This window comes from Enhydra lutris, unplaced genomic scaffold (assembly GCF_002288905.1).
Source record: "Enhydra lutris kenyoni isolate GAN:26980312 unplaced genomic scaffold, ASM228890v2 scaffoldscaffold47, whole genome shotgun sequence".
NCBI classification, from domain to species: domain Eukaryota; kingdom Metazoa; phylum Chordata; class Mammalia; order Carnivora; family Mustelidae; genus Enhydra; species Enhydra lutris.
This window is the reverse complement of record NW_019154131.1, coordinates 12,371,639-12,398,724: the sequence shown is the minus strand read 5'-3', so window position 1 is coordinate 12,398,724 and position 27,086 is coordinate 12,371,639. Positions and strand designations below refer to the sequence as shown.

Here is a 27,086-nt window from a genome sequence, read left to right as displayed (position 1 = left end):
CAAGCAGCAGATGGAAAAGAATCAAAAAAGCCTGGAACAGATGATCTAGATCAGCTCTGCTACAGGAATTGGGACAAACTCTTATTCCTTAGTACTTACTCCAAATACACATTTCCTACTTGCTATTTTTTTTTTGATGGCTGATTGGACTTCACTTATTCAGTAGCAAGAAGACCACTCAGTTGTAGACTGAGTACAGGGAGCAGAGAGAGCCCTTCGGCCATTTTTAACTCAAGGCCCCAGGCCATCAGTAAACTTGGCTACAAAAAAAAGTCTTCAGGGAAGCTAAGTCTATTTTTATTTCTGAAGTGTTTTTGGGTGACAATGCCTCAGGGTAATAGAAGGTTTATTTCTCTAGGAGATCCCGCAAAAACGCAAAGGTTTAGGATGTTCCAGTCCCCTGTTAAATGCCATTTTGTTCTCATCTCATTAAGAACAGTAGAGTAGGTCAGTAAAGTTCTCAAGTGAGTAAATTAGGTAATACAACAAATTAACTCATCCGCATTGGTTTAGGCATTGGAGTTCGTAACTTTTTCTTTATTAGCAGTAACAATTTCTTACAACAGTTTTCAGAGAGGCTCTTTTCTCTACAATTTCTTTCCTCTAATAGTCCATAAAGCCAAAATGGATCAGAATTTTTTCCAAGATTCTGCCCTATGAAAACATTTAATCATATATTTCCATCTATACAAGTATTAATCATTATAATTCATAATCCAGGATGCTTACTATTCTCGATGCTGTTTTCTGTTAAAGAAATTAAAGTTTAAAGAGTTAAGAGAAATTCCAGGGGACAGAATGCAAGTTATCTCCAGGAATAGGACCCCAAACTCCCAAGTTCTTTAATTTTCAGGGACTTATACCAAAGTATTCTTCTTCCCTTATTTTTATTAGTGTTAAGGAGCAAGCTATTTTGTTAATCTTAACAATTTTGGAAGTGGATATGCTCTGTGACCCAATGACTAATTTGCTTAAAGAATAAAATTTTCCTTATTTAGTAAGTATACTGTTTGCTATTATGACTGAGACAATAAATTCTCCCATTGAAAACTCTGTTTGTAGCAGAAAAATTAGGGGAAAAACTCTGATTTAACATGCAGCTTAAACTAAAATAATGTATAACCTAAATCCTTATTTTCCCGAATTGATATTGCCTGCATCATAGAATTATCATTAAAAATAACAATAAGTGATAAAACACATATTTAGTACCTCAAAGATGTTAGATCGTATAGAAATCATAAAAGTTGATACAATCCCCATCTATACTTAATCAAACACATATATAAATGGCATGCAAATGTAGAAAAACAATTAAAACTTAGATAAATGGCTACATGCTAAGAGGAAGAAAACATACTAGCTTACTTTGATTTCTCTTGATGGGTGTGTATCCTCCAGAGGAACCCTCCACATTGTTAGGTTTTGTGTATGAGACTAATGATTTGTTAAGGGAACCTCTGGGAAAATATGACTCAACCCCTTCCCTGTGCTCAAAGTTTTTTTCAGTTTTCTCTCTTCATCTTTGTCTCCTCTACACATTCCTCTCAACCTACCACTGAGGGTAACTGATTTTATCTTTTTTGACAATGAAATGAATACTATGAAATAAATCAATTTAATAAATTGGATAAAGGAGGAGAAATGGGAGGGAAAAAAAAAAACTAAGAGAAAATTGACAGAAAGAGGAAAAAGAAACTCGATTAGAAACAGTAAGTTAAGAAGACCTAACTCTTCGAAAAGTAAGTTTAGTAAGAACTGGAGATAACCTATTAGTGTAACTTTTGCTCAACTCACCTGAGTATTACAGCTAAGCCCCAATTATTACTTGTGAGTAATAAAATTAATGTGAAAATATATTTGAAAATCTTACTTTTAAGTAAATAATTTCATCTAGCTGTTGCATGGATTATTAGATTACTCAAATTTATTGGAAAAAAATCTAGAAAAATACATGTGGATGAGGAATAAACATAAGTATTAAGTAAAATCCTTCAGGATTAGAATGAATAATTAACTTGACGTAATGAATACTACAGGTCTAAAGAGTAGCATACTGTTTATTTTTGAGAAAGAAAGCAGTGTGATCTTTCACAAATTTCAGCATTCTGAATTCCACCACTAACATATTTTTCTGGGGGAAAAGCATATATAAGGAAAAGAAATCTGAAGAAAGTCAAAAAATTAAAAACTGTAATGCCATAGCAAAATAAAAGAAACTAAATTTTTATAATCAGGAGAATGAGTGGCTTGAAGAAGGATGATGGGGGTCCTTTTCACAGAGGATGGTAATATGCTAGGATCCCTTTTCACCATCCCTTTTCACCAGAATGCAATGGAATCTTTTTTTTTTTTTTTTTAAGTAAACTCTATACTCAATAGGGGCTGGAACTCATGACCCTGAGATCCATGCTCTACTGATCCAGTCAGCCAGGTGCCCAGCAATGGAATCCTTTAAGTAACGTTTAACTTAGATATCAAGATAAATTTTCCACCATTAAAATTATTGAACATTGAAAGAATTTTGATGAGAATGAACAATGGAAGTTTATAGAATCTATTTGCCGAATCCTTTAAAGATAGGACCACATTATTCCATGTATAATGGAACTATACAGTGGGCTTTATAACAGAGTTTAATATTGTGGGTTCCGAACCCAAGATTATGTAGATTTGAATTCTACCACCTTTCAACAATACTTTCAGCCACAGCTACTTGATCTATAAAATAATAAGGAATAATAATACACCACACAGGGTTGATATGAAACTTAAACAGTGAAACAAAAGGCCTTTTCCCAGTTGTTGATACACAATAAGCTCAACAAATGTTAACCATTATTATATGGTTGTTGGACATGACTTAATTTGGACCTCAATCCACATAATACATTCCTGAAATAATGTGTATAAATGGAAACACAGATTCTTCTTGGCTTATCATAAAATTTTATATTCTTTACTTAGGATCATGCCCCAACTGGATAGCGTTTCTACTTGTTTTCTTAGTTTCTCCATACTTTTATACCATTCAGAACCATTTACTCACCCAAATAGTTAAAAGTTAAATGGGCTGGGATGATATTTAAATTAAGATAGAAAAATATGCCTACAAAGCCTAAAAATAGTTCCACTGGAAAAAAAGTCTATGATTTCTTTAAACTGCACAATCCAAAGCGGGATATCATTGTATACAACTCCTTAAGGTTCAATAATTTAACACTTCTGGATCATTTCTCAAGTGGCAGGCAAGTCGCCTTCAAACTTCATGAGCATTCTCAACATTTACGAACTTAAACAAGACTATCTTTATGTATGAACTAACTAAGAATAAACTGTATGCTATTAAATGTTCTTACTGGCTTTTTCATAAAAGGAATGGTTCCCTGCCCCTATGGGTGTTGTGCCTCTGTGTCTATGTCTGCATAATCAATATTCTCTAATGAATACTAATAGTCTGAACTGACAATAAAGAGAGATGTTTATTGCAGCTTTATTTATAATAGTAAAAAGTTTTAAAAAACAGTAGTAAAAAATTTAAACAAAGTACATTATTATCGACACTGGAAATATGGTTAAATAAATTATATTATTATTTCCAAAGTAGTTATATGTCATGATATTGTTTTAATATAATGTAGTAAAGTAATGAAGTTAAAGATATTACTGTATCCACAGATATGTCAAAATGCATTTTAAAAAACTGAAAGGAAATATTTGAATGTTAACAATATTTGCCTCTTAGAGATGGAATTATTTTTAAAAATTTTGTATTTTTATGAATAACTATTTACACATAGACTAGCAAGGGAAAAATAATTGTAATATTTACTAACCACAGGCAAATTTTACAAAATATAAATAAACAATCAAGGACTTCTGAATTGAGTGTAGTTAAGTATACTAATAAAAACCTTATGAATAGGGGTGCCTGGGTGGCTCAGATGGTTAAGCGTCTGCCTTCAGCTCAGGGCATGATCTCCAGGTCCTGGGATCAAGTCCTATAACAGGCTCCCAGCTCAGCAGGGAGTTTGCTTCTCCTTCTCCCACTACTTTTGTTCTCTCTCTCTCAAAGGAATAAATAAAATCTTCAAAAATAAAAAAAAATTTTTTAAATAAACTTATGAATGAACGACTATAAGGACCTAGAATAACTTTCAAATTAAAATACTACAATGAGAATTAAAGTTTCAGAAAGAGCATCAAGTCAAAAATTAGTTAAGTTTCCTCCTACAGTACACTCCTAAGAGGTGACTTCTGAGGAACAAGAAAAAAGGAAAAGGAATTCAAAGCGGAGAAAAAAGAGGACAAAAAAGAAACTAGACATAAAAGTAAACCAGATCTTTAAAGCAGCAGATGTCAATTTGCTTTTTTTTTTTTCCACCTCTATACTGTTCATAAGCACAACATATTCCCATCACCTTTCTCATTATCTAGAATGATTCTTGGAGCAGATGGTCTTAATCCTGGGCAAATGTGTGTGTCAGGTTTCAAAAAGTATCCCAGATCAAGGCTGAAGTCATGACAAGTTCTCCAAATTAGAGTGATAAGCTTTACCTCTCCAAATTTAGTAAGGGTTTTGACTAGGGAATTTATGGCTTGAGGTAGAGTTCATATAAGAAGAGTTATTAAGAAACTAATTCATTTCACTGATGTCTTATCTTCTCAGAATAAATATCACTGGTATCACTTCATCAAGGAGAGTCTCTTATCCCTAACCTAGGACAGGAACAGGCCGCAGGTACGTACTTCTACTATTACAACATACATCATTCTTATCCTCCTACTCAGTATCAGTGAGCAAGTAGATTTTATGCTGTAAGATGTAAAGAATAAAGGCAGTAAAAAGGCTTACCTATGCAGATAACAGGGGACAGTGTTTAGGCAGTGAAAGCAAGTGCAAAGACCTTAAGGTCTTTGGATGTTCAAGGGAAAAGGCAGAATTGAGTGTGGCTGCAGTGGAGAGATTAAGGTGAAGGAATGGCAAAGATGAGATCAGAAAGGTGATACAGAGCCAGATCATGTACGGTCTCCCAGGTTGTAGTAAGAACTTGGGTTTTTTACTTTTATGAGACAGGAAACCACTGGAGGGAGCTGAATAAAGGATTTAATTTGACTTAGGAAGTTTAAGCAAAAACATCCAGGCATCTGTGTTGAGAATGGACTCAAAGGGGATTAAGGTCAGGAGCACAGAAACAAAATGGGAAACTACTGCAGTAGCCCATGTAATACATGAGAGTGGTTTGGACAGAACGGTGACAGCACAGATGGTGACAGCAGCAGAGTTTCAAACACATACTGAAGGCAGAGGGCACAGAGTTTAGTTTTGAAGATGTGAGGTCTGAGATGCCCATTAGGCATCTAGTTAAGAAGTTAAGAAATGTTAAGGAGACAATTACATATATCGTTTCCTAAAGTTCAGGTTAGAGATGCAGAGTAGATAATCAAATTTGGGGGGCATCGGCATATGGACAATTTTGATTTTGAAAGCGCAGGTGACTGGATAAAATCAACTAGGGTGTGAGTTTAAACACAGGGGGAAAAAAAGACATCCTAAGATATGGGCCTGAGACATAACATTGAGGTGACGTGGAGACAAGGAAAAAACCAGAAAGGAACAGAAAAGGAACAGCTAGAACTGAAGGAAGAAAGCGACACAATCTAAGTGCCTGCAAGCTAGGAGGGAAAGAAAAAAAAGAAAGTATTTTCTAGGCACGGAGAGTCATTAATTGAGACACATGTTGCCAATAAGTGAAATAAGATAAAGATTGATATATGATAATTGAACTGAGCAATGTGGGGGTCACAGGTAATTCTGAAGAGAAATTTTAGCAGAGGGAAAGGGACAAACACTTGACTGGAGCTGGTTCAAGACAGAAGAGGACAGAGGTGAACTTTGAGAAAACGTAAGTCTTTCAAGGAATATTGCTGGAAAAGGAAAGAAAGAGAAGGAAGGGAAGAAAAGGAATATAGTGAGGTCAATACATGTTCCCTATTGTGTGTTTTGTTCTCTCCCCCAGATCAGAGACATATCAGCCTATTTGTATGTGAAGAGGAAAAAAATGATGCTATAGAAGAGAGGGGAAACATCTTCTGTGGACAAGTTTATAACAACAAAAAGTTGGAGAGGGAGACCTTTTTTTTTTTTTTTAAAGATTTTATTTATTTATTTGACAGACAGAGATCACAAGTAGGCAGAGAGGCAGGCAGAGAGAGAGAGGAGACAGCAGGCTCCCCGCTGAGCAGAGAGCCCAATGCGGGGCTCGATCCCAGGACCCTGGGATCATGACCTGAGCTGAAGGCAGAGGCTTTAACCCACTGAGCCACCCAGGTGCCCCGGAGAGGGAGACCTTAATAATCCTAAAATTAGACTGTAAATCCACACTATATATACTCATGCTGGAAGACTAAGAGGAGCAGGAAGAGAGCCAGAGCTCTATGGACTGTCATGGAAATACATCCAAGGCATATCACTTAAAAAATGACAAGTTAAAGCACAGTAAGGATAGTGTAAGTTCATAAATATTAAAATTATAATATGCCTACATTGGTGGTATGTGTGTACGTACACACACACACAGAGTCCCTAATGAGGGAAAACCTGGAATGACTACTCAGATGACTACCCCTGGGGAGGGGATGAAATGAGCTGGGGTGAGTGGAAGGGTATGACTCTGTTAGATGACCACTATCAGGACTTCTGTAGTATCATTTCAATAGCTTATAATAATGTATTCTTATAATGGTTGCATATTTAACAAAATGACTTAAAAATATTCTGTTCTTCTAGAGATACTCTTGGAAACATTCAAATATTGAGAGTGGTTGCTTCTGAGGCAAGGGCTTCTTGTACAAGTGCAGAAGACTACTGTTTTGTCTCATACACTTGTTTATCACAAGCACATAAGTAATACTTTGGTAACAATTATTTTAGTTAAAAATGCTTAAGTATTCAGTTGTTCAAAATGATGTAGGATCTGCAAAAGTTCTCAGGTAGGTTATAAAAGAGATGATTGCTCTCTGCAGAGGTTGCTAAGGAAAAATCAACAAAAAACAATTAAGGCTGAAACATTTTGTCTCAAATTTTTAGTTAACAATTAAAAAAAATAGCACACAAGATTGAAAAATGAAATAGCAAAGGAAACAATGCCTTTTTCCTCCTCTTTACCAAGTTCTTTCTTGCTGAGAGTAGAAACAGAAAAAGAAGTATAAGCACATAAGAGAAAAGGGTATGAGGCTTATTACCAAGCAACTTTAAAGACATATTTGAATATAAATTGCCATAGTGGGGGACTTTTAAGCAAAAATTAAGAGAGAGAAATGTTTGAGGTAAATATACAAGTGAAAAATATGAAAATAATTAAAGTTACTAATAATAACCAGCATTTCAACTCATTTTAGCAATGGAGGCTAGTTTAGAAGCAAAAGCGTACTGGGCAATCCCACCACACAAAACAAAAAGGTGAAGCTGCTCTCTTTCAAGTGGAGAGAACAGGCATTACCCTTTCACTTGACATTGGCCACATCCTGGAATACAGAATACACAGTGAAAACCACTGTTCCAAAGCATTATTTAAAAATATACATTTAGGGGTGCGAGAGTGGCTCAGTCGGCTGAGCGTCCCACTCTTGATTTTGGCTCAGGTCATGATCTCATGGCTGTGGGATCCAACCCCACGTGGAGCTCTGCAATCAGTGTGAAGTCTGCTTGTCTCCCTCTCTCTCCCACTGCCCCTCCTCCCCTGCTCTTTTGCTCTCTTAAATAAATAAATAAATACCTCTTTAAAAATATATGGGTTTAAAGTTTACTTAATATTTACTATTACTACTGACATAAAACGTTAATTATAGATACTGGATTTTCATGGTCCTTTTTTTTTTTTTTTTTAAGATTTTATTTATTTATTTGACAGAGAGAGATCACAAGCAGGCAGAGAGGCAGGCAGAGAGAGAGGAGGAAGCAGGCTCCCTGCTGAGCAGAGAGCCCAATGTGGGGCTCGATCCCAGGACCCTGAGATCATGACCTGAGCCGAAGGCAGCGGCTTAACCCACTGAGCCACCCAGGCGCCCCTTCATGGTCCTTTTTTAGGAGAAGAGTGAGTTAAACAGAAAAAAATAACACACATTGCCCTATTTAACCACTCTAAGCTTTGGCTGCCTCAACTATTACAACCAAATAAAATCAATCTTGTAAGACTGATCAATACAGAAACTAAATTATTTCTATAAATAATTTGGTACACTACACAAAACAATAAAAGTGTTTTTGGTTTTTTTTTTAATTACTAGCCATAATTATTGTTGCTGAGTCAGTCAGCATACCTAAATAGCTGGGTAAGCCTTCTGGAGAGGCTCCTAAAACAACTGTAAAGTAAAATGACTATTTAAAAGAAACACACAAAATAGAGAAAAATCCTTGGAGAGTATTGATCCTGAGGACCTCATCAGCATACCCAATTGGGTTTGTGCAGGTTGGCCAATAAAACAATGCACAAAATTCTGAAATTAAAGACTGCTTTAGGTCATAAACTAGAATCATAATTGATGAATAATTTCTCATAAGAGAAGGCTATGTAAGTCCAATCCCCCTAGTCCTTCCTGGTTTGGGAGTTATAGTCAGGTATGTTTTATAGTAGATGTCAAAATTCCAATTTATAAAAACAATATCCCATAGAGTAAATTTGCTTCTATATTTTAAATATTTCAGCTTTAATGGCCATAAAGAAAAGTCAAAAAAATTTCAAATATTACCAGATTGAATTATATTTCATTTTTAATTCTGAAGAACCATATAAAAGGGAATAGTAAAGAAGTGTTGAAATTGGAAAAAATTTGAATTCTATATATTTTTAGAAGTTCATACATATAAATTTACATTTTTATGACAGAATAAAAGCATACTTTTTGGTATGATATACTTTCAGCTGTGTGAACATCCTCCTGATTCCTCAGGACTTTCTGCGTGTCCATATTCAGAAGCTGAAGCTGCTGGATCAGCTCTGCCTGCTGGACTGTATGCGCACTGTTCTGCTTGTAAAGGTTCTGCAGCTCCTGCAGCTCCTTCCTGCGCAAAGGAAGCAATAAATAGAGAGAGGCAGGAATAAAGATCATCTCAGCTAAATAACTGTATTCATTGAAGGTTATAGATCGTCTTCCAGTTCTCTCATCTACTGTTTTTCACTGCAGGCAAACATATTAATAAAAGAAATAACATATAAAGTATTTAATATTTCTCACATACACCTAGAAAGTACTGATAGAATGAATATGACTTTCAAAGCCAAATACTTATCAATTTTTTTATAGCTTGATGGTAATAAAAACCTTGGATATACAGACATTATACCACCTTCTTATTGAAAGTAAGTTACACTTCAGTTCCAAGAACTGATACGTACCGATGTCAACAATAGTTATCAGTTATGAATAATGGGTAAGTCAGAATTTCACTGTACACTATACAGAACTTTAAATGCATTAAAAGTGATCCCAAAAGGCAAGTAAAATTTCAAACCAAAGTTCCTTAAAGGTTTGCAACCTCAGGGGTTTGGACTGGGATTCCTGTGACTCTTCTAATCTAGACTGAAGAAGAGATGGGGAGGGTGGAGAGCCAGAAGGAAGGAGAGCAACACAAGGTAGACACCAGTCCTTCTACCCCACCCAGGGTGCAAGTGGTAAGGAGGAAGATAAACGAACTGGGGGTGGTGGTAATGATGACACTAAGGGTCCAGGAAAATTATGCTTCTGGGAAAGAAGTTACCAGAGTTCTGTGGTAGTGAATCCTATGTGACAGACATCACATAAAACTGGAGTGTATTTTGTAGGTTCAATTGGAAGAGAAAACCACAGAGATACATTTCACAGAAATATACTTTATAATACGTATTCCAGAGACTGTATTTTTTAATGGAACTTTTTAAACCTATTAACTTCAAACTGATAATTCATTCTCATTAAGTCTTAAGAGAAAGAAGGAACAAAAGAGATACACAAATGGTTATTGAAATGGATGAAAATCCACATGGGAGAATGGCTCTGCTTTTTAGAGGTTTAGAATACTGCTTTTCAAATACAACAACAACCCTTGCACCCATACAGATAGCTGAACATACACCACCTGTCTCAGTCCTTTCTGACCACTACAGCAAAGTATCAGATCCTGGGTAGTTTTACAAACAACAGAAATTTGTTTTTCATAGTTCTGGAGTCTGGAGGTCAGTAATCAGAGTGCAAAGTTAGGACCCTCTTCTTAGTAGTAGACTTCCTGTTGTATCTTCACAGGGTAGACAGACATTAGGGAGCTCTAGGAGGTCTCTTTTATAAGAATACTAATTCTGGACGCCTGGGTGGCTCAGTTGGTTAAGCAGCTGCCTTCAGCTCAGGTCATGATCCCAGCATCCTGGGATCAAGTCCCACATCGGGCTCCTTGCTCGGCAGGGAGCCTGCTTCTCCCTCTGTCTCTGCCTGCCACTCTGTCTGCCTGTGCTCGCTTGCTCTCGCTCCCTCTCTCTGACAAATAAATAAATAAAAACTTTAAAAAAAAAAAAAAAAAAGAGGGGCACCTGGGTGGCTCAGTGGGTTAAGCCTCTGCCGTCGGCTCAGGTCATGGTCTCAGGGTCCTGGGTTCGAGCCCCACATTGGGCTCTCTGCTCAGCAGGGTGCCTGCTTCCCTTCCTCTCTCTCTCTGCCTGCCTCTCTGCCTACTTGTGATCTCTGTCTGTCAAATAACTAAATAAAATCTTTAAAAAAAAAAAAAAAACACTAATGCCATTCACGAGGACTGTATCCTCACCACCTAAACACCTCCCAAAGGCCCCCTTCCTAACACTATCACATTATGTATTAGAATTTTAACATATTCATTTTGGGTGGATAAAAATATTCAGACTATAGCATCATCTTTCTGTAACTCTTTAAAAAAAACAAAACTTGCAGTAAATAACAGCCCAAAATCAGGAGAGGACAAACAAGAGAATCAATAATGGCACAATGCCTGCAGGATAGGTAGTGCTCAAAGAGAATGGGAGAAGAGACCCACAGTAGTAATGCTTGCTGAGTACTACCATTTTTCAAGAATAACACTGGTAAAAACTATGGAAGAAGATAGACTAAAATTCTAACAGGTTATATAGTCAAAATATACATTAGCGAGGAGACCTAAAGAAATATTGCATTTAGAATGGGGACATGATAAAGATAAAAAACACCATTTTTTTGGTGCAATGTGAAACAAAACAAATTCACTTCTCCTCCAATGCTAGAAGACATTTGTTATTTCTTAAAGAGAAGATCACTATTTGGCTTGCATTTAAGGGTCATGTGGAACAAAATATATGTATATTTAATCAGAAAAAAAACATACTCGAGGGGTGCCTACATGGCTCAGTCAGTTGAGCATATGCCTTCAGCTCAGTCTTGATCACAGGGTCCTGGGATGGAGCCTGCTTCGGGCTCCCTGCTAGTGGGGAGTCTGCTTCTCCCTCTGCCCCACCCCACACCCTGCTCATGCTCTCTCTCAATCTCCCTCCCTCATGTAAATGAATAAAATATTTAAAAAGAAAAAAAAGAACATACTCAAGAGTAGGGAAGTGCTCATACTACAAGGCACCTGAGGATTAAAAATCAACTAAGGGAACAGCATACTGCTGTCTCTCATCTCATGCTATGTCCTGGGCACACTCCCAGCAGTGGAGTGGAAGCATCATCTTACACTATTACACTCTACCTCTGTGTCTCCCCATGCCACCTTCTGAAAAGTAGATGAGATCAGGGTACACCAATGTTGCAAATATGAAATGTGGAACTTGACTGGTATCAAAGTAAGCAACAAACAAAGCTTACAAAAGGCATACCTCTAGACCACTAGCAAACACTGAATTTGTCTAGATCTTTCCTTATTTGGAAATGAGTAAAGAAAAACAAACCAGACTTATTAAAAGAAGAGTACTAAGAATTAAGAAAAAAGGAATTTTATTGTACATACTCAGAGGAAAAGTATACCTCTGAGAAGTTACTGAAGGAATTAGAAGGAAGGTCTAGAAAAAGTATGAATAAGAAATTATCACATCTCTCTGAATTATCAACAGAAAGACAAGATGTGAAGATGATCTTTTTTTTTTTTAAAGATTTTATTTATTTATTTGACAGAGAGAGATCACAAGTAGACAGAGAGGCAGGCAGAGAGAGAGAGAGAGAGAGAGGGAAGCAGGCTCCCTGCTGAGCAGAGAGCCCGATGCGGGACTCAATTCCAGGACCCTGAGATCATGACCTGAGCCGAAGGCAGCGGCTTAACCCACTGAGCCACCCAGGCGCCCCTGTGAAGATGATCTTAATAAAGTTTCTGTAAAAGTGGGGACTTTTTTGTTTACTGCTATAAACAGTGCACCTAAGACAGTTCCTGTCCCTTATTATATTTGTTAGTGTGGCAGACACATCTTACGCTTATGTTCAGATTCAGCCTACACCTGACTCTTAACAATCTCATTCACTTGCTCTGTCTCAGCTTATTAACTACCACTTCCACCTATGAAATTTACAGAGCTCATCTGGCTCCATCACTTGAAATCCACCAGCTGTATTCCTAGCATGTTTGTGCCATTTCCAGGTTGGGATAAATGCTACAACACAGGTATGGCATAAGCGACTTTTACCAGTGAAAGAGAACACAAGAAAAAACCAGATAACTTTCTCGCTTTCTCTTTTTCCATCTAACGGATGGCTCTAGAGCATGGTTTCTCTCCCACAGTCTGTCAAAAATCAAACTGGGTAGCAAATGCAGTGCACCTGCTGTCTCTTCAGGGCTCACCATGAAGCAGGAGCCAGCACAATAATGCATTTCCTTGAATCACTTTTTATCCTTGCCTGTCTCCTCCTCCTTCTCTTACTTTCTCCTGGAATTCAATCTCCCAAGTAAGTAATCAGGACTTAATGCTTCCCTCAGGCTCTGTTTTCTAGGATATATGGCATAAGATAGTTATTAAATGGATGAAATGAAAAGCCTAACATAAAGATTGCTAAAAAAAAAAAAAAAAGATGCCATGATAGTATCAAAACACATAATGAGAGCAATTATAAGGAAAATAAAAGCTACGGAAAATAAAATTAATTGGTAGTATCAAACCTGAGAAGTTCCTGTAAGCACGGATGAAAAGGAGTAAGGGGAGGTGTGGCTTGAACTAACACAGTGCTGAGAACAAACATTTTCTCCTATCTCAAGAAGAATGTTAAGTTCTGTTAAAAATACTGGGTTCCCAAAAGATAAATCCAGTGATCTTTCAGTTACAGTAATGCTATCTAAGGGATTGAGCGGGGCATGGGATAAATTAGGAATATCCCTGTAGAGATCAAGTTTGAACCAAAGACTGACAGAGGGTTTCAGGCAGCTTCTCTAGGTTATTTTGCAGTTTTAAAAAAATCTTGATGGTTTACAAAAACAGAGATTTACTGCTTGTTCACATTGCAGGTGGCTTTCTGCTATTCTAAGACACATACTGCAGCCGCAGACTGCATTAGAAATACGACACTCTGGTGGAAGAGGTCAAAAAGCAAAGGCAAATCAGGGAATGACTTTTAACACATTAGGACATGGCATATGTTACTTTCACCCTTGTCCCACAGGCCAAAATGAATCCCACGGCTAAAGCTGATGCTAGTACGGGAGAAAGCATACCCTGGCAACAGGGCAAGCCCTGATGAAAACAGGCCCCTGAGATGAATCAAAATAAGTCCAGGAATGAACACATCAAAAGTAAAAAATTTAGTGATGAGCACTGAAGCAAAACATAGGACTAATCCTAAACGTCTTTGGTCACTGTGGTTATAGATGCTATATATCTTGAGACCCAAAATCAGGGGGAATTAAAATGGTTGAATGTAATGTTCTATTTTCCAAAGTTTACATAGCAGCGTGTCAAACAAAATAAAGATATGTAGTTTTAAGAAAAATGACATTGACCTCCAAAGTTTTTCATGTCATTCTGGTCCTAGCTTTAGAGAGAGAGAGAGAGAGTGGTTTTTATAGAGAAAATATTTAATTTCTCTCAATTTCACATCAGTGTCTTATTGTTCCACTCTATCACCAAAAACTAAAGTCTACTTATTAAGAGAACATGTTCAATATAGTCCTTTTTATCTAAAAACTTTTGTCCACTTAATCTTCAACCTATAAATACAAATTAAGGAAAATCTAGGATGATTCTCACAAAATTTTAATGGTTGTTACTTCTCCAGAGTTGTATTTTAAGTGTAATACTTTTCCTCTATCTTCTTTGTACTTCACAGTACTGCATAGATTTTTAAAATAATTCATATGTGTCATTATAGCAAATAATTATATACTTGCTGTTTACTATCATAAAAATGTAAACAAAAATAAAGAACAGCAATATTAATTTCATAAGAATTCGAATCCAAGGGAAAAAAAATTACAAACAAAAAAAGTAAAATTCACAGTAAAACAAAAGAACTGTGAACACTTTACCCATGAAATGATAGCACATCAAACAAGTACAGCAAAAAACTAAAAGCAATAAAAGTAAAATCAGTTGGAAACTATATGGGAAGGAAATATTCCATTTAAAACAGTAACAAAAACATAAAATAGCTATAAATAAATTTAACAACAAATGTCAAAACCCTTTGGAAACTTAAAACACCTTCTAAGGACACAAAGGTACTGAAAGAAATGGAATGGCATACCATCCTCTAAGACAGGAAGACTGGCATCATTAAGATGTCCATTCTTCTCAGGCTTACTTATAAATTTGATGCTCTAACTAAATACTAAACAAGAAATAAGCAAGTTCACTCTAAATTTTTGCCAAAAAATTAATAAGCAATAAATGCCAGGAGAGCTCTGAAAAAGAACAGTGATGGAGCATGCACACCTACTCTCCAAAGTTCACCATCTAGTCCTCTAGTCTAAGAGGCTGACCTCCACAGACTGCATTATACTGGTCCCTTATCCTCCACCTCTGAGTGAATTTGATTAGTTGGAGTGCTCGCTGGTGATGAAAGAGGGTCAATGAGAAAAAAAGATCCAGGAATTTCTTTGCCTGACTCTGTCTTTGCTGAGCCACAGGTGGCAGTGTCAGTTGAGGTATCTGCAGTGTTTCTCCTAATATGAAGCCTCTCTCCCAGGATAAATTTTTTTTTTTTTTTTTTTAACAGAGATCTGGAAAGAGCTTATCTCCTTGCTCCTTCTGGTCTGGGGGTGGTAACAGATTCCAGTTGTTGATAATCTAAATCTCAATATCTATTTGGAGAGAATTGACATCTTTATTATACTGAGCCTACTAAACCATGAACTTTGTATATCCCTACACATATTAGACCTTTTATTTCTGTCAATAATGTTTTCTACTTCTCTGCATAGAAGTAATACACATCTTTCATTATACATACTTTTCACAGTTTTACAGTTTTACTCATATTGTAAATTGTATTATTTCCATATATTAAGTCCATTTCCTTGTATTTTGCTGGCATAAAAGGTGCAACTGAATTTTATTCACTAACATTATATCTACCAAGTGTGCCAAACTCACTTATTAATTTGAACAATGTTTCTGTAAGTTGAGGTTTCTTTGTGAATTAATCATATTATAGGCAAATAATAAGGTCTTTTCCTTTCAGTTCCAGTCCTTACATTTTTTATTTTTATTCTTGCCTTACTTGATATTTCTGACTATGTGCTAGACATTAGTTTACAAAACTATGGATACAATTTGAGGACAAAATTATTACATCATCTTCAGAAATAATTTACACTTACTTCTGCTATGTCCCTGAGAACACTAGCAATCCAGGTTATTAATCCAATTTCAGGATTCTGACTTTGATGATATTTCTAACCCTCCAGATTATGACTGTACTATCCTAACTTTTATTTTTATAGGAGATTTGTAAGTAATTTCTTAAAAAAATTCCCAACTCATTAACAATAGCCCACGTCCATATAATTTGGCCCACCCTCCATGTAGCCATTTAACTACCCTCCACGTAATCATAGAATCGTTACCTATTCAGGCAAAAATTTTAATTAGGAAACTTAGTTGGCTAGCACTTTTATGGAAGTATGCAGGTTCTAAGTATATACTCAGATGTTCTATATGCATTATAGACAGAACCTTATTATATATGTGCTTATATACTTATTTACACACTGACTCAGGGTAAAAATCATTTGAGGTAGTTCCTAACAACGTTGTATATCACAGTGGATGACACGAATATTCAATAAGTATGCAAATGGATGAATTCCAAAGAAATAAACCCATGAAGAAATAAAACAGGTCAACTCTGTCATACACCAATAAGGAAAAGTGTATCCAAATAAGAAAGTGCCTAGAAGACTTTTCCGACAATTATGGTTTTGTGTGTTTTTTGTACAATATAGGGATTCAATAAAATGATACTGGTACATCATAATCACCACCACTCCCTTCTGAGAAATAAAACTGATGAAGGAAAGGAGACATACAATATACCAAACAGCCAGGTGTTATATAATGTTCATTATTGTTCTAATGGGCAATATATGAGAAATCCAATTTGACTTTTTATTTTATTATATTCTTTTTTTTTTTTAAAGATTTTATTTATTTATTTGACAGACAGAGATCACAGGCAGGCAGAGAGGCAGGTAACCCTTACTCAGGAGAAACACTGCAGATACCTCAACTATCACGCTATCGTGAAGGTTTGAGTCATGGTCCTCTGTTCCAGAATTTCGAGTCTAGATTATTTTCTCCTCCTTGTAAGTCCTTATAATCAAGCTTTTAAAATTACACATGGTCCATTATTTTACCATTGTGTAAGAAAATGTCCACCTGTGGATATTATTGCCTTATTTACTATAGCTTATAGCTCTTATACTAAATTCAAGTATACAAAGGGGAGAAGTTTAGTAGAAAATGTGATTATTCAAATGTCATGCACTTAACACTACATTGCACCCTAGAATATATCCTATGTTCCATCCAAATCATACCCTAAAAGAGAAAGATCATTGTTGGAATATTATGTGCAGTTACAGGTGCTATATTTTAAGAAAAATATTGACAATATAGATACTAATGATATGGAATGCATTCAGAAATGCAACTGAAAAAAGGGTAACATCTATGAAATATATATATGAAAAATTATAATAAATAAGAGGAGTTAATTAACTAATGAAAAGATAAAGTTACGGATAAAGATATTATTTAAAGATTATTTGAAAATAATCTTCCATTATTTGAAGATCTAGGCTACAGAATAGAGATTAGATTGTTTCTGAGATGCTCTAGATAAGGATTCAAGATAAATGGGATTACAAGATAATTGTAAAAAAGCAAATTTCAACTCAATAAATGAAACAATGTTCAAATATAAACAATATAAAGTGAAAAGAACAGTCTCAAAAAGTACCTCAACTTACAAACCGTAAGTATCAAGAAATAACTAAAAGGCATATTATCTTACTGAGAAAAAGATAGGAATAAATGATAACTTTAAGATTTCTTACAAATGTACGATTCCATAACTATAATTATTTTTCTGACTTCATCAAATTACAGACTTAAAAAAATAATTATACCATGAATAGATAAGCCAACCGGTCTGTCATCCTTAATTTTATACTTGTTCTCAATCCTATGATAAGATTTTTAAATTGTGATACAATGAATTTTTGCTTAGGTAATAAACTAATATATATACATTAACTGCTATCTAACCAAAAATCCTGCCCTGACATATCTATAGCTCTTGCAATGTACTAATATATGTAAAGACATATAAATATATACTGAATAGAGAGATATACAAAAAATGTATGTACATATCAAGTTTTAACCACACAAATATTATATAATACAAACACACAGAATTTATATATTATATATATAAATATCTCACATTTGTGTATTTAACTATATGATAGTATGACCAGAGAATGAAATTGTACTTACAGAAGCATATGATAAATTTTGATTGTATTATTTAACTAGTTTAAGTAAAAAATGCATATACATACATGCGTGTATATGTATATATGTGTATACAGATAACATGCGTATATATGAATGCATATACATTTATATATTTATTATTTGTTCTAACACCATTTTCTGATAAAGGTAACTGAAATAAGTTAACAGGTAGTATAAAATATTCCAAAACACTTAAAAACACAAGTTTTTCAAATAATTCTACTTTGTGTTAGTATAGAAAGAATATCCCATAAACTAGAACTACTTAGAATATAATAATAAAAAGTTGGGGTGCCTGGGTGGCTCAGTGGTTAAAGCCTCTGCCTTCGGCTCAGGTCATGATCCCGGAGTCCTGGGATCGAGCCCCACACTGAGCTCTCTACTCAGCAGACAGCCTGCTTCCCCTTTCCCCCTGCTCTCTGCCTACTTGTGATCTCTGTCAAATAAATTTAAAAAATCTTCAAAAATGGAGACAAGACTACTCTTTGAGAATGCTCTTTCCAATCTTTTGATTCTCTTAGTTAACTATTCCCAGTTTGGTATATATAATTCCAGATAGTTTCAATACACAAACATATGTCCTCAAAGAAGACATACTCTTGTCATTTTAGAGTGCTAATAATATTCATATATGTCACCATTCTGAATAACTAATGACTTAATGTTAAATTTAAAAACTGAATATACTTGCCTGACAAGGGTAATATCCATATCCTTCTGGTTAAGTTCCATCTGTTTATTATTCAACTGCAATGACAGAGCATTATATTTACTCTGTGATGCTTCAATTTCTTTCTTTGCTTCAATTAAATTGTCTTCAAAGGCCTAAATCAGAGGACTTATATCACAATCAAATATAATAAGTATTAAACAAATAAATATAAATGAAATATATTATATTTAATTAATCTACAAAATGACAGTAAAAAATTCATAGTGTTTTCAATTTTATGTTTTCACTTAACTAAAAAAACTTAGTACAAACAGTAACTTAAATACCAGTCACAGTTCACGTTTTTTCAGGAAATAAAAAAGTATTACAGCTTTCTGGCACAAAAGCTAAGAATTTGAAGCAATTAAATGTGAAAACCTATGTAGAAATGTACTTTTTGAAATTACAATGTAGAAATTACTGTATAGTGAAAAAGCATTAATTATGTGAATAAAAATGAGTTCATTTACATAAATAGTACTTGGGACAAACACTATATATTTCATAATTCATCTATTTTAGATGTATACACATAACTACACCAGGAGAAAAAAGGACAATACTGCAAAAATATCAACATAATTTTATAATACTTGAGATTCAGACAATGCCCAGTTCCCTTGATCATGATGAAATTTTTCCTCAAGTTTTTCAAAGTTGGAGTTTTCCCCCAGATAATTGTTTTTTTATCCGTTTTAAAACTATTTCAAAATTAATGTTATTTTCTAGAGCTATATTTTCTCCAAAATATATAATAAAACTTTGCTTATTTTCATAAGATATTAAATAAATATAATATCTAAAAATAGAGTATACCCACATAAATGCTACACATTCATTATCTGCAGAAGTGAGCACTAAGTTTTACGTCAACAACTACTCTACTCTAGCCATGATCTCATACTTCATATATTGCCTTACAGTAGCTAGAGTAATATTTTGAAGATAAAAATACTGGCTTTCAGCTAAGAAAGCACTCTGAGTATTTCTCAAAAATCCATTTATTACACAGAGCAATGACAGGAAGAGAGAGGAGGGGCACCTGCATGTCTCAGTTGGTTAAACAACTAACTCTTGATTTCAGCTCAAGTCACGATCTCAGGGTCACTGGATCCAGCCCCGCATCCCCTCTGCTCAGTGGGGAGTCTGCTAAAGATTCTCTCCTTCTCCCTGTCCCTCTGCCCTTCCCCCCACTCACGTACGCACACTCACATGCACTCTCTCTCTCAAATAAATAAATAAATCTTAAAAGAGGGTTGGTTAACTGTTTAAAACATTAAAATAACTACGAGGGGTACCTGAATGGCTCAGTCCTCAGTTGGTTAACTGTCTGTTTTGGGCTCATGTCATGATCTCAGGGTCCTGGGATCAAACCCCATGTCAGGCCATACATTCAGCGGGGAGTCTAGTTGTCCCTCTCCCATGCTCTTCCCCCCAAATGTGCTCTCTACCTCAAATAAATACATAAAATCTTTAAAGAAGCTTTAAAAATAAAAATAAATGTAACTACCATATAATCCAGCAAGCTCACTCCTTAGAGCAGGGTCTTGAAGAGATATTTGCACACCCACGTTCATACCAGCACTGTTCATAATAGCTTAGAGGTAGAACCACCCAGATGTTGGATGAATAGATTAAAAATGGGGTCTATACATAAAACAGAAAACAATGAAGCCTTAAAAAGAAAGGAAATTCTGTTACATGCTACAACATGGATGAACTTTGAGGATACTATCATTAAAAATCATTATCATTAAAAAACAAAAAAAGATAAAATGAAAAGGTCTCATCCAATAAAAAATGCCAATAAAGTGATATAAATTATTTCAAAACATTCAAATGAAAATGGAAATCCTGTTATTAAAAAGCAAAATTAACAAAATGAAGAGCACAAAAAAAGTCACTAGTGTAGCTGAATATTTAACATGAGATGACAAAAATAAGAAAAAAACAAAGATAAATTCAAGAAAAAAAAGAGTAACAAAAAAGTTAACAGCCCCAGAGAAATGTGGACAACACAAACTGCACCAACGTAAGCATAATGGGACTACCAGAAGAACAGGCAAGAGAATAAAAAATAGAAGAAAAATTCAAAGAAATAATGACTGAAAAATTCCTAAAACTCGTGAAAAAAATTTAATCTAAACATCTGTGAAGCTCAACAATCTCCAAGTATTGTACATGTATAAATCCACAAACAGACATACAGTCAAAATACGGACAGCCAAAAACAAGAAAATCTTAAACACAAGAGAAAAACCATTCCTCATTTTCGAGAGACCTCAGTAAAATTAACTGACTTTTTCTTCAGAAATAATGATGCCAGAGACACTGAGATAACAATTCAAAGTGCTCAAAGAAACAAATACAAGCAAACAAAAAAATACCTGCCAATGCAGAACCATATATATACAGTAAAGCTATCATTTAAAACTAAAGGTGATGAGTGACATCAGGAAAATAATACAGCTCCAAGCATTTTGCCCTGGCAGAAATATCAAAAAGAAAGCAGAAACTTTCAGAACCAATGTTAGAAAAACTATGGAATGCATTCAAAGGTTTACAACAACCAAGCAAATGCTGAGCTAAGAATAAAAGCAACTTAAAAATGGGACAAAAGATTTATGGAGTTTTCAGTTGCCCTTCCCACACTGTCTCCAGCAAGCTGACCATTTTAAAAACTGAATCTTAAAGTAGTGATATTCTTAGAATGGCAGGAGCCCATGTTCCCAGTTGGAGATCCTGGTTCCTCGTTTGGGAGGAAGCAGAATAGACTTTAGAGTAAACGAATATGTGTGTCTGTTCCAATCTATCTAGGGGCTACCTGAATTATAGATACAAAGCGATTATGTATGTTTGATCCAACTGGGATCAAAGACTGGATAAATGGAGGAAATAGCTCAAAAATATCAAAGGTTAACTAACAAACCACAGATGTGTGGGACAAAAGATTACTGGTTGAGGTATACAACAGAATGCCTCACACATGGGAGCAAAAGCCTTGGAAGATTCTTGGGGACATTAGGACATTCAAAAATACCCATTGACTTGGGAGAATTTAGAAAGCCACACAGAGGCTCAGAGAAAGATGCATGCTCAGAAAAGAGAAAAGAAGACCCAAAGTTTTACCCTTGGCTGAGCTCTGAGTGCAGTGCAAATATGGATAAGTACTGAAGAAGAGTCTTAGCATAGAGACAATACAAAGACTGGGAGAGGGATTTGATTTGTGTCTGTGGATGTGTGTTTTGTTGTTCTTGTTGTTGTTTTTGCTTCTTTGTGTTTTGTTTTGGCTCCTGCCATTCAAGGAAAACTATGACACAACAGGGGGTGAACAAAAGCTAAAGGATAGAAACCTCAGTGACCTTACACAAGTGACCTTAAACTCTTACAAATATAGATTGGGAGATTATCTAAACAGACTACCACAGCCTTCAAACAATTAAAAAAGCAGCAAGACTTCAGAAAGGAGAAGAATCTGACTTCCAAAGTTATACTCAAATACCCAACTTTCAACAACAATAAAATATCACAAGGCATACAAAAATAAAATAAAACAAAAACAAAAAACAAACAAAACATAAAAGTATGGCTTAACCAAAGAAACATACAAATTAACAGAAAACATTCCTGAGGAACCCCAGATATCAGATTTATAATGCACACACTTTAAAATAACTATCCTAAATATCCTTACAGAGCTGAAGAAAAACATGAAAAAAGTTTACAGGAAAACAATGTATAAACCAAAGGAATGTCAGTTAAAAAGGAAGAAATCAGTAAAAGGAATCAAACAATTCTGGAGCTAAAAAAGTACAATAAAATGGATGATTCTCCAAAGCATCTAACAGATGCAAAGCAGGCAAAAGAAAGAATCAGCAAGCTAGAAGAAGAAACGTGTAAAATTATTGAAACACCAAAAAGAACATGAAGTGAACAGAACCTATCTGAAAATTTGGGACACCATTAACTAGACCAACATATACATTATGGGAATCCCAGAAAGAGAAGAGACAGAAGAGGAAGCAGAAATAACATCTGAAGAAATAATGGCCATGACATTCCCAATTTTGATGGAAGATATATATCTACAAATCCAAAGGCCGAACAAACTCCCAAGAACAATCAACAGAGAGACCTACAAATTATAATCAGCCTTTTGAAATTCAGCCCCTGCAAAAAGAATCTTGAAAGTAAGAGTGCCTTGTCACATAGAAGAGATCCTTAATGAGATTAATAACTAATTTCTCATCAGAAACCATGGATGCTAGAAGGTAATGGGATAACATATTTAAAGACCTGAAAGTAAAGAACTATCAACATACCCAGCAAAACTGTCCTTCAAAATTTAGAAAGTAATTAAGAAATTCAGAGGTAAACAAAGGAAGACACAAAGAGTATTTATTAATAGAGGAGACGAAAGGAGTTCATTAATAGATCTGCCCTACAAGAAATGCTAATGGGAGTCCTTCAGACTGAATTGAAAGGAAGCAAGATTGTAACTCAAAGTCATATGAAGAAATAAAGACCCCAGTAAAGATAAAGATATATCCATAAGCCAGTATTATTATGTAATATTTGGTTTGCAACTTTTCATTTACCATATTTCAAAGAAAAACACAACAAAATTATAGATCTGTGTTACAGGGCACACAATTTATAATATGCAACTTGTGGCAACAATACTGTAAAGTGGAGGGAAAGAGCAATATAGATGAGTTTTAGTATTGCTATTGTATAAGATGGCATCAATTCAAATTATATTATTTTAAGTTCATGATGCTAAATGTAAACCCATGGTAACCACAAAGAAAATACATCAAGAGAATACACACACAAAAAAATAAGAAGGGAATCAAAATGTGCCACTATAACAAATCAACTAAATACAAAGGAAGACAGTAACTGAGGATATAAGGGAGAAAAACACCTATCAGACAACAGCAAATAAATAATAAAATGTCAGAAGTTAGTCAATCCTAACTAGTAATTATTTTGTATATACATGGATTTAACTCTCTAATCAAAAGGCAGATATTGACAAAATAAAGAAAACATTATACAACAAAATGTTGATTAAAACACTCACTTTAAATAAGTCAGTCAGAAAAAGATAAATACCATATAATTTCACTTATATGTGGAATTGAAGAAACAAATGAACAAAGAAAAAAAGAGACAAAAATATCCAGACACTTAAATATAGAGAACAAACTTGATAGTTACCAAAGGAGCAATGGGTGAAATAGATGAAGGGCATTAAGGGCAGACTTATCATGAGGAGCACCAAGTAATGTATAGAATTGCTGAATCACTATATTGTACCTCTCAAACTAGTATAATACTGTATATTAATTATACTAGAGTTAAATTTTTTTTAAAGATTCACTTAGACCAAAAGACATAAACAGAATGAAAATGAAAGAATGGGAAAATATAACCATGAAAAGAATAAACAGAACTGGAATAGATATAAATATATTGGACAAAAAGTCAAAAACAGTTAAAAAAGCAAAGGGATATATAGGATGTATATATTGATTACAGAATCAATTTGTCAAGAAGATGTAACTATAAACCAAACAACAGAGCCCTTAAATTATAAAGGAAGCAATTACAGAATTGAAAGGAAAAATAGTTCTCTACAGTAGTAGTTGCAGAATTCAATACTCCACTTTAAATAATGACTAGAACACTTAGACAGAAGGTCAACAAGGATGAAGAGGGCCTAAAAAACACTATAAACTAAGTAACCCTCACAAATGTTTATGGAACATACTACTCCAAAAGAGCAGAATATACATTTTTCTCAAGTACACATGGATAATCCTCCATAACTGACCATGTTAGGCCAAAAAACAATTCTTAATTTAAAAACATTATCATTATACAAAATATCTTTTCTAATCATAGTGGATTACAGCCAAAACTGAGTAACAGAAGAAAAATTTTAAAAAGTTAATATGTGTTAATATGTGGAAATTAAATAATATACTCAGAAACAACCCATAGGTCAAAGAAGAAATCACAAGAGAGTCAGAAAATATTCAGAAATGAATGAAAGCAAAACAAAAATATTAATACTTACAGCCTGCAGCAAAGGCAGTATTCAGAGGAAAATTTATAGCTATAAATGCCAATGTTAAAAAAGAAAACATAACTCAACTTAATAATCTAATTTTATACCTTGAAGAAACAGAGAAGAAATATCAAAGTGAAACCAAACAGAAAAGAAGAAATAATAAAGATTAGTGTGGAAAGTTTTTTTTAAAGGTAACAACAAAACAATAAAGAGTCAGTTAAAGCAAAGGGTGACTCTGAAAATAGCAACAAAATAAATAAACCTTTAGTTAGAATGACAAAGAAAAAAGAGAAAGAATGTAAATAACTAAAATCAAAAATCAAAGTGAAGTTACCACTACAAACTATACAGAAATAAAAAGGATTATTAGAGAATACTATAAGCAATTTTACATCAATAAATTAGATGACCAAGACAAAACTGACATATTCTTAGAAACACACAAATCACCTAAACTCAAGAACAAATAGAAAATCTCAACAGATCTATAATAACTGAAGAGGTTTAATCAGTTATTCAAAACTACCCAACATAAAGAATTCTAGTACCAGATTGCTTCACTGGTGAATTCTACCAAACATTTTATTTAATTTTTTTATGTATTTGAGAGAAAGAGAGAGAGAGCACAGGGGGGCAGAGGGAGAGGGAGAGAAGCAGACTCCCCACTGAATGCAGAGCCCAACACAGGGCTCAATCTCACAACCCTGAGGATCAGGACCCAAGCCAAAACCAAGAGTTGGATACTTAAACACATAAGCTGCCCAGACAGCCCTCCACCAAACATTTTAAAAGAATGAATACCAATTCTTCTTGAACTCTTCCCAAAAATATGAGAGGAGGAAACATTTTCTAATTCATTCTACAAGGCCAGGTTTATCTTAGCACCAAAGCCAGATAAAGACAAAAATATCCCAGCAACATAAAGTTAGTTTAACATCCCAAATCAAGTAAAATAACACACCATACCCATAGAATAAAAGACAAAAAAAAAAAAAAAATCATTTCAAGAAATGTAAAAAAAGGCATTTGCCAAAATCTAAAACCCCTTCATGATAAAAACAACAATCAAATAATAGGGATAGAGGGAAGCTTCCTCAATCTGATAAAGTGTATCAACAAAACCACAGAGCAAATATCATACTTAAGGATGAAAGAGTAGATTCTTTGCCTATGAGATCAGGAACATGACACAGACGTCTACTCTTTTTTTCTATTCAGTTGTATACTAGAGATTCTAGCCAAGGTAATGGGGAACAAAATGAAACAAAAGACATCCATATTGGAAAAGAAAAAGTAAATTATCTCTATCTGTAGATGACATGATCTTACATATAGAAAGTCCTAAAGAATCAACCTTATTGAACAACGTTGCAGGTATAAGATCACTAAATAAAAATTAATAATTAGGAATGAACCACCCAAAAAGGAAATGAAGAAACAATTCCATTTAGAATAGCATAAAAATTAAATATTTAGGAATAATATGTACCTGGGCACTGGGTATTATACACCATTGATAAATTATTGAACACTACATCTGAAACTAATGATGTACTATATGTTAGCTCATTGAATTTAAATTTAAAAGGATGAATTCCATTAAAGAAAAAAGAAATAATACAAACTCAAAGAAATGCAAATACTTTTCTGTAAAGAAGTGCATCATACTCTGAAAACCACAAAGCATTACTGAAAGAAATTAAAGTAGACCTAGAAAAATGAAACACCCCATGTTGGAGTAGATGTTATAATATTGCTAAAATAGTGATATTTGCCAAATTGATATTCTGATTTGATGCAATCTCTATCAAAATAAACACAACTTGCTTTTTTTGTAAGAAATGGAAAAGATGATTCTAAAATTCATATGGAAATGCAAGAGATCCAAAATAGCCAATTTTGAAAAAAGAATAAAAAATCTGGATGACACACAATCCCAATTTCAAAATCTATTATAAATCTGTAATAATAAACTGTTTGGCATAGACATGAGGATAAATGCATAAATCAAATGGACAGAATAGAGATCCAGAATAAACCCTTATATTTACAGTCCACTGATATTCAATAAACACAGTAGCAGTGGGGGAAACAATAGTCTGTTTCAACAAATGGTGTTTGAAACAACTGAATAACACGTGCAAAAGAATGAAGTTGGATTCCTGTCAAACACCATATTAAAAAATTAACTCAAAATGGATCAAAGAATTAAATGTAAGATATAAAACTATAAAACTCTTAGAAGAAAACATAGGTTTCCATCTTCTTGATCTTTGATGAGGCAATGGTTTCTCAGATATGACACCAAAATCAGGGGTAA

General features: G+C 34.4%; 1 protein-coding gene across 2 annotated transcripts in view; it reads right to left on the bottom strand.

Annotated features, from left to right (window-relative positions):
- Positions 1-27,086, bottom strand: part of LOC111156613 (centlein) — a 288,532-nt gene that overhangs the window by 162,129 nt on the left and 99,317 nt on the right. The window contains exons 6-7 of one of the 2 annotated variants that reach the window (XM_022517606.1): positions 18,667-18,800; positions 8,902-9,064 (exon numbers count right to left, since the gene is read on the bottom strand). In XM_022517606.1, the coding sequence (XP_022373314.1) occupies positions 8,902-9,064; positions 18,667-18,800 (297 nt within the window). Of the gene's footprint in view, positions 1-8,901; positions 9,065-18,662; positions 18,801-27,086 lie in introns of both variants that reach the window. The other variant, XM_022517607.1, reaches the window with a different exon arrangement.